This window comes from Pimephales promelas, chromosome 11, assembly GCF_988280905.1.
Source record: "Pimephales promelas chromosome 11, fPimPro1.hap1.1, whole genome shotgun sequence".
NCBI lineage: Eukaryota > Metazoa > Chordata > Actinopteri > Cypriniformes > Leuciscidae > Pimephales > Pimephales promelas.
The window spans coordinates 26,680,701-26,693,478 of NC_142779.1; the positions used below are offsets into that span (position 1 = coordinate 26,680,701).

The 12,778-nt window shown below is 41.5% G+C and overlaps 1 protein-coding gene across 2 annotated transcripts in view; it reads left to right on the forward strand.

Annotated features, from left to right (window-relative positions):
- The window catches only part of ttc7a (tetratricopeptide repeat domain 7A), a 94,971-nt gene that overhangs the window by 37,294 nt on the left and 44,899 nt on the right, over positions 1 to 12,778 (forward strand). For both annotated transcript variants that reach the window (XM_039653295.2, XM_089117241.1), the window contains 5 exons: positions 3,497 to 3,665; positions 6,675 to 6,805; positions 7,078 to 7,202; positions 8,815 to 8,893; positions 8,972 to 9,141. In XM_039653295.2, the coding sequence (XP_039509229.2) occupies positions 3,497 to 3,665; positions 6,675 to 6,805; positions 7,078 to 7,202; positions 8,815 to 8,893; positions 8,972 to 9,141 (674 nt within the window). The remainder of the gene's footprint in view (positions 1 to 3,496; positions 3,666 to 6,674; positions 6,806 to 7,077; positions 7,203 to 8,814; positions 8,894 to 8,971; positions 9,142 to 12,778) is intronic.

A 12,778-nucleotide genomic window follows, 5' to 3' on the forward strand; every position in this document is an offset into this window, starting at 1 on the left:
CAATAGTGATTGTTTTAAAGCAGCTGACTATAATGCTAACTCTGTCAAATATGAGACAAAGCAGCTGTACCAGAGACAATGGTGGCATTAGTCAGTTTAGCGTTGTTGATTCAATTCAGTACAATAACAAAGTTCATCAATAATGAAGTATGTTCAATTCAGCTCTTAAGCAGCTTTACAGAAGACAATAGTGTCATTTTACATATCAGTTCAGTTGATTGATTCATTCATTTTAGTTTAACGCTGCAGTGTATCTGGGTTGCAAAATTTATGAAATTATGAAATGAAATCGAATAAGTTATTAACCAGCTCTGCAGAAAACGGTGTCATGTATGAAGTCAGTTCTCCTCAAGTTCACACAGCAGAGTAATTAATGCTGCATGTAATGTAATGCAACGATAGTCATATTTGGTGAGATTATAGGCTGCGATTTGATTAAAGGTTGTATCAGCGGTTTTAGGCCCAAACAAAAATGGTCACATTCATCTAATCTTTCCTAATGATCCGCTAGCTGCCCGCCCTAAGCAGGTACCAATCAAAATCAAAATAAACAATGGGTTGGGGGGGGGGTTGGGGGGTTGGGTACACATTTAACGTGGAAGATACATTTAACATGCAAGAGGATTAGGGTGAGGGGATCCCATCGTTTTTCTTTAAAGAAACGAATAATATTCAGGAAGGCTTTTGAACGGTGGAGAGAACTCAAATAATTGAAAATTTTTAAGTCTTTCGGACGCCAGGTTGTCCTGTTTCTTCTGGACAGATGAGTAGCTTCTAGTGCTGACTTTTTTGTATGTGACTTGTGTGTGAAAATATAATTCTTTAAAAATATGAGTGTAGCTCGACTAAACTTAGCTCTAAACTAGCTCTAGCGAATATCAGATTGTGGGGACTTAGTGTATGAGTTGTGTTTGTTATACAGTATGTGTCTACTTTGATGTGTAGCCATAACATTGTACTATTAGCAATAACACTAGCCTACGTTCAGGACTAACTTTAGCCTAATAATAATAATAATAAGCTGTTATAATATTACTCTAGATCAGTGTTGTGCAAGTTACTTCCAAACTGTAATACATTAGGTATTACTTGTTACTGTTATTTAAAAGTAATTCATTACCTTACAATATTACTGTCCCAGAATTGTAATGCGTTACATTACTCATGTATTACTTTTTAGTTACTTTCACCAAAATAACTAAGTAGAACTTAACTTTTGGGCTGTAACGATATGCAATATGAAACCGAAATCGCGATTCGCCACACGACTCAGATCAACGAACCTACAGAATCGCGACAAACCTCTTCCAACTCCAGCGTTATTCTCCTTACCGTCCATATCCAATGCTGCCTTATCTTTAAATTAGGCTATTAGTATTATTTGAAGCTAACATTATAAAATACGTAGACTTACACCACAAAACTAGTTGAGGATAAATTATTTAAAATTGGGGAAGTCCAGCATTATGGACATGACATTTGCAGTCAAAACTTGAAATAAAAATTCTCAGAAAATACATGTATTAAAACGTATATAGGCTACTTCCTTAAAGGACTCCAGACATTGTTTTATTTTTAATATTAGGGAAAAGACACACATTCATGCGTGACAAAAAAATAGGAGGCAAAATCGATTTTTTGTAATTCTGTTAATTACACTGCGCAAATCGGATGAGGAAGGGTTGGCTCTCCAGTCTCCATAGAACTTAAAATATTCATTTTATTTTAGTTTTCGTGTTCGCATTTATGAGGAAAAAACAATGTTACAGACGCGACCGCTCTGAACTGGCACTAAAAGACTGCTTTAAAACTTTCACATAGTCTGTTGCCTTTAAGAAGTAAAAGCAGACAATACACTGTAATACAACTGTAATACAAGCCTCACTGAACATGTAACGAGTAAAATATTACTGAAAATTGATTAGTAATGCCTTACACTACTGCGTTACAGCGAAAAGTTATATGTAATATGTATTACTTTTGTAATGCGTTACTCCCAACACTGCTCTAGATAGCTGTTGTTACCATGAGTATTCCCCATAACATTATATCTGTAGCTACAGTATATTACTGATTTTGGTATGTTTTATCATAACTAGCTGTATGATATGACATGGCTTGAGTGCAGATTTTATATACATCATTTTACTTTGTAATCCAAAGCAGCCAAGTTCACATTTTACAGTTCACAGAATGAGCTATCATTGAGGTAGACCGTCAAGATTCTGAAAATAGTTTTTGTAGCTTTAAGAAATGCGCATGCATGATCGTTTTTTTTTTTTTTTCATGATGCATGAAACAGGAGGGAGGGGCGAGCTAATTTGGTTTGTTTGGGATCTCGCTTCAAACACAAACAGAAGTGAATTCACCCACAATCGCTGATACAAGCTTTAAATAAATATCCACGCTGCGTGTTTCAGAGTGAAATACGGCCCTCTGTTCATTTACAAGTGAGCAGTATGGTTTGGTTCACAGGAAATGCTGCTCCATATGAACACATCTCTGCATCTGTTTTCAATTTGGGATGCTTTAAAATGCATTTGGGAATCCAACTATCTTCACATTCTTTTTATGAGATGCATATCAACAAAAGAAGCTTTAAGGGCTCCCTGTGGTTTTTCGTCAAATTAAAAAGTTTTGTGGGTTACACATTACAATAAGGTTTATTAGTTAACATTAGTTAAACACCTTAGTTAACATGAACTAAGAATTAATAATACTTCTTCAAGTCAAATCGAGCAAAATGATCGGAAATTTCAAAGATAAATAAAAAAAATTAAGTTTTATATGCACAAATGCTCACCTTGCTCTGTTCTATGATGTGCGTTCGTGAATCTCCTGTTCAAACTCGTTCATCAAAAGTGAACAAATCTTTTTTTTCGGGTCATTTCATTTATTTTGTTCTTTGTATGAACCAAATGACTCAAAAAAAGATTCGTTCATTTTGATGAACGAGTTTGAATATATATATATATATATATATATATATATATATACTCTGGAGTAAATTGTGATCCAGTATTATTGAATATTAAATTAAATGTTAAACTTCCACATTTATTAATCTTAGTTAGTTATTAATATATTTTTATTAACTAACATTAACAAAGATAAATAAATGCAGTAACAAATGTATTGGTCATTGTTAGTTCTTGTTAGTTAACTGATTACCGGTAAGTAACCTTATTATAAAGTGTTACTGTTTTGTGGTTTAACATTCGAAAAATAAGACAGCCTTAAATATTAGTATTGAATATATATATATATATATATATTACATAAATATTATATTATATATTATTATATAAATATTATATATATTATATAATATTTGATATTTTCTTTTTATTTATTTAGCAGTAGTAGTAATGCAATAATAATATTAATAATAATAATTATTATTATTTTAACCATATATAATCAGAAAAAAATGCATCTAACCCCTAAATTGTGCAGCCTTAATCTTAAGTGTGATTTCTGGACTCTTCCCCTGTAGCCGCACTACATGAATGAAGCTCTCCTACTGCTGGCTAAAGTGTACTACGTGCAGGGACGTTACAGGGACGCCCAGGGCATGTGTGCCAGAGCGGGTGTCGATGATTTCGCCCGCCACGAGCAGCCTGTCTACCAACTTCGCATGCTGGCAGAGGCCTTTGTCATCAAAGGTACAAGTAATTGAGAAATCACCAATAGATCATTAATCCTTCCTCATTATTGTATAATTAAGTTATGACAAGGCAATTAACATAGTCTAAATGTTCAACTAATTATATGTGCTGTATGTAGCTTCCTGTAACACTGGCGCAACCTCTTTAAAATCGGCAATACTAATCTTGTGAAAAACGGGTTCTCTCAGATTTCATGAGGTGTAGAGAAAGTTAATTGGGAGAAATAAATTACACTAATTCCATGAGTGACTTTCAGTCCAATATACACTAAATCTAAAATTTCCTTATAAGGTCTTATAGTGTAACTGCTAGAGCCATTTAAATACAAGATTTGTGTATTTATAGAGTTATTAAGTAATTACCATTGCTCCATTCCATTGAGTATTTTCCTCAGGCATGATTTTATTGGATTCATACCCAAGCTAAAGTATACAGGGAAAGAAAAGTCTGCATTGCATTCACAGTGTGCAGTTTGTGTGTGGGCAGGCGTATGTTTTTTCTTACATATCATATCCTTAGATAGAATGTAACCAAGGAGGAACATTGTACGTCAATGTCTACAGGGAAGCTAATATATTTATATTTAGTTTTCATTTAAATTAGGGGTTTTCCAACATGCCACTCACCCTGTGTTTGTGTAATGTCCATTATTTTCTCATTTTTCATTATTTGCTTATACAGTACATTCTTGCACACTACTGAAGCACAAAAAAGTACTTGACAACATCCGTACCATGATACTCCCACAGTAAGGAACCTATTTCAAGTATTTTAGAATGTTTTATGGTAGATTATGATAGATTTGATGATAGACATATCAAGAATGCTTAGAATCAACTAGTTCATGTCATAAATGTGACATGATACAATATTATTTTTAATAAATCCTCAAACCAACAGGGTTATGCTTTACTATTTCCAATTATGTAATGTTGGTACATTTTACTAAATAACTTTTTTAGAAACAAAAATTGTACAGTAAGTACAATAACCAGTTATTTCTAAACTCTAGTTAGACTTCCTTAAAATAATGCAAACCGACTGCCTTAAAAACAAAAACAAATGAAATAGGAATAGTATGATGACAAATGCTTAGTTAGTATAGTTCTCTTAAATTAGAGTTCTAGTAACTAAAACATAACTGAGAATACTTGATCATTTACTTCAAATAAAATGTAATTGTAACCATTGTTGTGTTTTGCATGCTGAATGTCAGAGGCTGTGTGTGAATCAAGATATTGTCACAAATATAGAGAGATTATATCAACCGACTTAAAATTTCACAAGGTATTTATTATAAGTGTTAGCAACAACATTTTAAAAGAGCATTATTTGACATGAAATATACTTATGTTATACATCACTTAAATTACTGTGATTTCTTGTTGCATCAATGGGAACAGAATTACAATAATATAATTGAAGTTCCAAGTGCCCAATCAAATGGAACACTGATCATTACCATAATGGTTAATTTTAGGAAAATCATCATCAACTTATGAAGTCAAGCTTATGTGATGTTCTCTCAAAATTTTTAGTTGTATTGACAATTGGACATTTAAGATGACTTTAGGAAATCAGCGAAAGCAACAGAAAAATAACTACAGATGTGGAGGAAATTAGTGAAAAGTCAGAAACCCTTTTTTGGATTTCTAATGAATCTTAACTTGGGTTTTCTGAGTAAAGTAATGTATAGTATGTGAATATTACCGATTACTAGATTTGAACAATTAAGACATTGAGTAAAGTTAACTAAAAAGTGCTAGTTCAAACCACTGCTGCTTTTTACATGGACCCCAACGTCTGTACCCACACGACATGTTCACTCACAAACACATATTTTCAGACAGTAGGCTGGGAAAGTGTAATATTAGCTTATCTTGCGTAGGAAGCAGAACCCACCCAGAATCGGTCCCTTGAGAGACTGAGCAGGCAGAGCTTGTGACAGCAGTTCCGCTCTGACAGACCAATAGTGATATATAATAACAACAACAACAACAACAATGAGCCCGGATTACATTAATTTACTGCTGTCTGTTTACTAATAGATTAACTAATGAAGGACATTGTTCACCATCTCTATAGACATTTAATACTATCTATCTATCTATCTATCTATCTATCTATCTATCTATCTATCTATCTATCTATCTGTCTGTCTGTCTGTCTGTCTGTCTGTCTGTCTGTCCGTCCGTCCGTCCGTCCGTCCGTCCGTCCGTCCGTCCGTCCGTCCGTCCGTCCGTCCGTCCGTCTATCTATCTATCTATCTATCTATCTATCTATCTAATCTTTGTTGCAGTTCCTTATTCAGTTTTGTTTTATATACTTATCAAAGCCAGTTTCACTTTCATTAGGCATTTGAAGTCTTAATTTTGGTCCCTGTCTACAAGTCTTCTCTTCTGATTTGTACAAATGGGGAACTATTCTTAAGAGTAGTGGTGGGGTAATTTTTTCCTGATTGTTTAGTTCCTCGTTTTTGGTTCTTCTCTGTGCACTTCCTCATATTTGGATGGAACTAGTGACTTCTGGGAAATGCAATGTGGGCAGCAGTCTCTGTAAATCTAAGATGGCCAAGCATGTCAGCCACAGTCGTTGGTGGTTTGCTATATTCAGAAAATGGTCTGTTTAGTAATAGGACTTCCTCCATGTGGTTTAGGAGATTCATAGATTTGTTTGTTCATGACTGTTTTCTGCATCTTGCCCTGCAGAAGCATTGGATGAGACCAGGACTGTGTGTTCTAGACTGACTGAATAAATGATAAAGTCCCTCTAATGTAGTTTAAAAAGACCCATTTGTTTGAAAAACTATTTTTAATAAGGCTTAACTGGCACATATTGATTAAGAATTTATTTATTGTTCAGCATGTCTAATTAAGTCTAATTTACTGTACTGTAATTGGAGATGTAGTGCATGCATCAAACTATATATTTCATTCACTCTTACAGTGATTGTCCATAATTACTATAAAGTGAATCTTAACCTAATTGTTCTCCATAAATGTCCAGGTATGTCTTTGGACCATCAGTCTATGTCTGGTGCTTCCCGTGTTAGACTGTCTGAGAGAGAGGAAGAATGCCTGACCTGTTACCTCATGGCCTGTGATGCTGGCCTGTTATATCTGCAAGAGCTTGACAAGGTCTGTGTGTGCGAAGTCTGTCGGTTCACACAGAATGTGTTTTTCTGTCACCGCCGAGTGTCTCACTGTATTTTAAGTATCTCAAGCTTAACTGATTCAAATAAAAAAAGGCATTCAATTTTTACTAACACAGACTTTTTTCTTACCCTGTTCAGGGTGTCTCACATTTCTAAATGCAAGAACATGTTCTGTGTGTGCGCTGATTGAGAAACTTTTCGTGTTTATTTGTAAGCTAACATCACGTCTCACAGTGTATGTGTCCTCTTCACCAGACTGTTTGCACGCCGAGTTCCAAAACAGCTAAAAGCGGTTCATCAGTCCTTCATTTTGATTTGGACCCAGGCTTCTTCCTGCAGGCGGCTCTTCAGAGCGCATACCTGTCGCTGCTGAGGAAAGGGTGAGCTCGCACGTCACTGATCTCAGACACTTTACCCACAATTCTCTGGATTTTATATCAAGCACTCATGTTGCTATGTACACACAGTATTCACAGCACAGCTTCACTTAATCCATTAATGAACTCCACTTGAATATATGACCGGGACTGTGTAAACACACCGCTGGTATTCTTGTGTCAACATGACCTGCGTGTGGTGTGGACTTGCCAGTAATGACCAGCAGGTGTCAGTGTTTTAACACTTGTGATTTGTCAGTTAATCTGAAATTGGCTTTGTTTGAAATGGCATCCTTGCATACTGTCAATTTAAAATATTAGGGCTGTCAATTTAAAATTTAAAGATTTTGTTGTTTCATATGTCTATGTGGTGTTTTTAAAATGCTTTAAGACAAACCATGTGCAAATTCATCAGTCAACACCATTGCTGAGTATTTTCTCCTTAAAACTTCAGTGAACCAAAGACCATCTCAAAATCGTGTTTTGATATCACTGGTGTTGTCCAATCAGGTGAACGTGTGATTTTTTTAATGAGTGGATCTCTGAGCTGGTGTGAGTGAGTGGAGGCGGGGCTAAGTTGCATATTCATAGAATCATGTGTAGTAAATGAGACAAGGGTGTAAACTTACATTCAAGCTATTTTTAAGGCATGAAGACATTTAAAAAAAAAATTAAAATATGTACTTTTCTTGATGAAATATTAGTTTAAGGGATAAAAAAGGTACTACAGGGGGACTTTAAGTATTTGAGCATGTGGAGGTTAAAAAAACAAAGCTGTTGCCTATAATGTAAATGCGTATGACTTGAACATCCATTTAATAATTGACAAATTAAAGGGATACTCAATTTTTTTGGAAATATGCTCATTTTACAACTCCCCTAGAGTTAAGCTGTTGAGTTTTACCTTTTTTGAATCCATTCAGCCGATCTCCGGTTCTGGCAGTACCACTTTTAGCATACCTTAGCATACATCATTGAAGTGCACAAGACCATTAGCATTTCTCCCCAAAAAAATTACTAAAGTGTTTTGATATTTTTCCTATTTGAAACCTGACTCTTCTATAGTTACATCGTGCACTAAGACAGATGGAAAATGTAAAGTTGCGATTTTCTAGGCTGATATGACTAGGAACTATACTCTCATTCCTGTGTAATAATCAGGAAACTTCACTGTCGTACCATGAGTGCAGCAGGCGTAATGATATGACTGAGCGCGTGAAAATAGTCCCCAGCTTCTAACATGACTGGGACTAAGTTTGTGTAGTCATCGCAAATTTTTTTTTGGGAGAAATGCTAATGGTCTTGTGTACTTCAGTGATGTATGCTAAGCTATGCTAAAAGTGGGACCGCCAGAACCGGAGATCGGCTGAATGAATTCAAAAAAGGTAAAACTCAACCGTTTAACTCCAGGGGAGTTGTAAAATGAGCATATTTCCAAAAAAAGTGGAGTATCCCTTTAACATCACCTGTGAATTATTTTAATCTTCTTCTTTTTTAATCCTGTGATGGCAATCAGTCCATCAGTCTTATCTTCTCCTTCTGTTACATCAGCTTTCTTTCATCATCTTATCAATCATGTTGTCCTCCCACAATCACTTCTGCCTGTGTGTGTTAGTCACTTGGCTCAGGGTACACACCAGCTGCGGCGGGTCATGAGGGCCGTGGAGAGTCGGGGGTCGCAGAATTTTCGTAAGGTGAGATCTGAGTAAATGAGATGTTTGATGCTCACTTACACACACAGCAGGTGTCAGTGGTTGTTTTGTGTTGTTTAGACAGTAGCGTGCAGGCTTGCAGAAGTGTTGCTGGGTTCAGTGTGTGAGGACGCGTACTGGGATCCACTGTCTCCTCCACCACCCGGCTGGCTGAAGAAAGAAGGAGTCACACACCCCAAAGATGCCATCTACCCCTCGTCCAGACCACCACAGCGCTACAACACTGAGGGGTCAGACACTCTTTCCTTTCACTGATATTCTACTCACTTTTTCATGTAGAAAATAAAAGCAGAACAAATACAACTAGATGAATAAAGTTTGATGACAGTTGGTGGCTTGACAAAGCCCTGTCTGATAAAAGCTTGAATTGTGAAGGTTTATTCAGAAGTCGAAAATCAGTTTGACAGACCAATAAAAACGTCTCGGTTACGGATGTAACCCTCGTTCCCTGAGTAGGGAACGGAGACGTTACGTCAGAAGTGACGGAGATTGGGGGTTTCGCATAGAAAGCCAATCCTCTTCGAGTATTTAAAAACGAGCCAATGGCATGCAATGCATTGGGGCTGCGGAAATTTGCATAGCGTACTCCGCCCTACTCCGTGAGTATAAAAGGAGGAAGTGAACGCAACCGCAGTATGTCTTCGCTGAGGAGCCAAGACTGAACTCGGCGTCTACCCAGCGATACAGCAGAAGTGGCAGGGAGACGTAACGTCCGTAACCGAGACGTTCCCTTTCGTAGTCACTTCGAGTTACGTCAGAAGTGACGGAGATTGGGGGTCTGTGCCATCACGCCATCTTCAAGCTGTCTTGCCAGTGCCCTGCGAAAGTCTGGACCCCTCCTCTTTTTTTTTTTTTTTTTTTTTTTTTTTAAGGGATCCCACTTTGACACAGGATTACCTAGGTACACTGGGAAACATATCCCGGGAGGGACATGCTACCAGCTGCCTACCAAGAGGAGGACTTACAAATACGCATATGGCCACATAGGAACGCATATGGAAACACTGGAGCACCAACCGCAGGTGGCTACTAAAATTTTAACTCCAGGGGTGGCAGATGGCTTGCCAAGGGAAGACACATGCTCAGAGAGGCTTACAGTGGATAATACACATGAGACGGTTACCATGGGGAACCGTGCACACGGAGGCACCTAGCCAGCATCCAGAGCAACAGCAGTGGTGCCCGCATCGTCGGTGCTGGAGGACTCAAGGCTTCAATGGAAGAAATGAGGAGATATCGCACTTACTCAGTCCGAGGAGTGGAATGGCAAGCAAGCGAAGACACCTAAGCGGGTCCAGTACTGGCGGAGCGAGTACGTGAGAGGACACCGGCTCAATTTGCATATTATAGAATCTAGCGAAGGTGTTGGGTGTCACCCAGCCTGCAGCTCTGCAGATGTCTGTTAGCGAGGCGCCGTGCGCTAGAGCCCAAGAGGAGGCCACACTCCAAGTGGAATGGGCCGTCACACCAAGGGGGCACGGACGGCCTTGCTGCTGGTAAGACAAAGCAATGGCGTCCACTATCCAGTGGGACAGCCGTTGCTTTGAGAGAGCCCTTCCCTTCTGGCTCCCCCCATGACAGACAGGAGCTGGTCTGAGGTCCTGAACACCGCGTTCTGTCGACATAGGTGCGGAGAGCACGTACCGGACAGAGCAGTGCCGAGGCTGGGTCTGCCTCCTCCAGGGGCAGCGCTTGCAGGTTCACCACCAGGTCCTGGAAGGGAGTGGTAGGAACCTTGGGCATAATCCAGGCCGGGGTCTCAGGAATACGTGAGAGTAAGCCGGCCCGAACTCCAGGCACACTTTGTCAACGGAGAGTGCGTGCAGGTCCCTTACTCTCCTGATGGAGACCAACGCAATCAGGAGTGCTGTCTACATAGGACAGGGCAAAAGCTCTACCGACTGCAAAGGCTCCAGGGGAGGCCTCTGCAGAGTACTTAGATCTACTGAGAGGTCCCCAGAGGGCACGAGGGGAGGGAGGCGGATTTAGCCCCCTCGCTCCCCTCAGGAAACTGATGACCAGGTCATGCTTTCCATAGACTTACCTTTCACTGCATCATGCGATGCGGCAATGGTCGCGACATAAACCCAAAGGGTGGAGGGCGACAGCCTACGCTCCAACCCCTCTTGCAGGAAGGAAAGCATGACTCCGATCGAACATCTCCGGGGGTCTTCTCCGCGAGAAGAGCACCAGCTGACGAAGAGGTACCACTTCAACGCATACAGGTGTCTCGTGGACGACGCTCTAGCGGAAGTGATGGTTGCCGCCACCGCAGGTGGCAACGAACTCAAACCTGCCTCGTCCCGTCCCGGAGCCACATGTGTAGCCTCCAGGATCAGGACGAGGGTGCCACGGAGTGCCCCGTCTCTGAGTGAGTAGATCTTGTCTCAGAGGAATAGGCCAAGGAGGTGCTGTCGCGAGGAGCATGAGTTTGGAGAACCACGTCTTGGTGGGCCAATAGGGGACTACCAGCAAGACCTGCTCCTCGTCCTCCTTGATCTTGCACAACACCCGTGCAAGAAGGCTCACTGGGGGAAACGCATACTTGCGTGGGCCCCGCGGCCAGCTGTGCGCCAGTGCATCTGTGCCGAGCGAACCGTCGGTCAGGGAATAAACTGGGCGCAGTGGGATGAGTCCCGAGAGGCGAACAGATTTATCTGTGCCTCCCCGAACTGGTCCCAAATCAGCTGGACCGACTGGGGATGGAGTCGCCATTCGGCGGGGATAGGACGGACCCGTGACAGTTCGTCGGCTGCCAGGTTCCGGTCTCCAGGAATGTATACTGCACGAAGGGACCTCAGGTGCTTCTGACTCCATAATAAGAGGTGGCGGGCGAGCTGCGACAACCGGCGTGAGCGTAGACCCCCCTGGTGGTTGATGTACGCTACTGCCGTAGTGTTGTCTGAACGGACAAGCACATGCTGGCCCGAGAGCAACGCTCGGAAGCGGTGCAGGGCGAGCCGTACTGCCAGCAGCTCGAGGCAATTGATGTGCATGAGGCGCTGGGTTCCTGTCCAGGAACCGGCGGCTGCATGCCCATTGCACATGGCACCCCAACCCGTGGTAGACGCATCCGTGGAGACAACGAGATGCCTGGAAACTCGCTGAATAGGGACGCCGGTCCGTAAGAAGCCGAGGTTCGACCACGGGAAGAAGGTTCGGCGGCATGCTGGAGTCACTGGAACTCGGAGCGAACCGCGATGCCATGCCCACCTCGGGACTCGATCGCGAAGCCACAGCTGAAGCGTTCTCATATGAAGCAAACCGAGCGGCGTAACCGCGGCCACGGATGCCATATGCCCCAGGAGCCTCTGAAATAGTTCAGTGGAACTGCACTCTTGCCCTCGAACTGTCGAAGACAAGTCAGCAGTGAGTGCGCGCGCTCGCTTGTGCGCTGCGCGGACATGGCGACCGAGTCTATCTCCATGCCGAGAAAAGAGATCCTCTGCACGGGGCAAAGTTTGCTCTTTCCCCGGTTGACCCGAAGGCCCAGACGGGCTAGGTGCCGGAGCACCAGGTCTCTGTGTTCGCAAACCTGTTCTCGAGAGTGTGCCAGTAACAGCCAGTCTAGATGTAAATCAGGGTGCGAACCCCGTGTTCGCGAAGGGGAACAAGGGCTGCCTCGACGATCTTCGTGAAGACGCGAGGGGACAGAGCTAACCCGAAAGGGAGAACCGTGTACCGATGCCTGGGCTCGAGGCAAACCGAGAGCGGTCTGTGTCGAGGCGATATGGAGACATGATTGCTGCAAACCAATCCTGAAGCCAAACGCATTCGAAAATGCGTTTGGCTGTGAGCATTCTAAACGGCAGTCGAAGGAGAGTACGGCTCAAAAATGCGCAGATCCAGGATTGGCCGTAACCCACC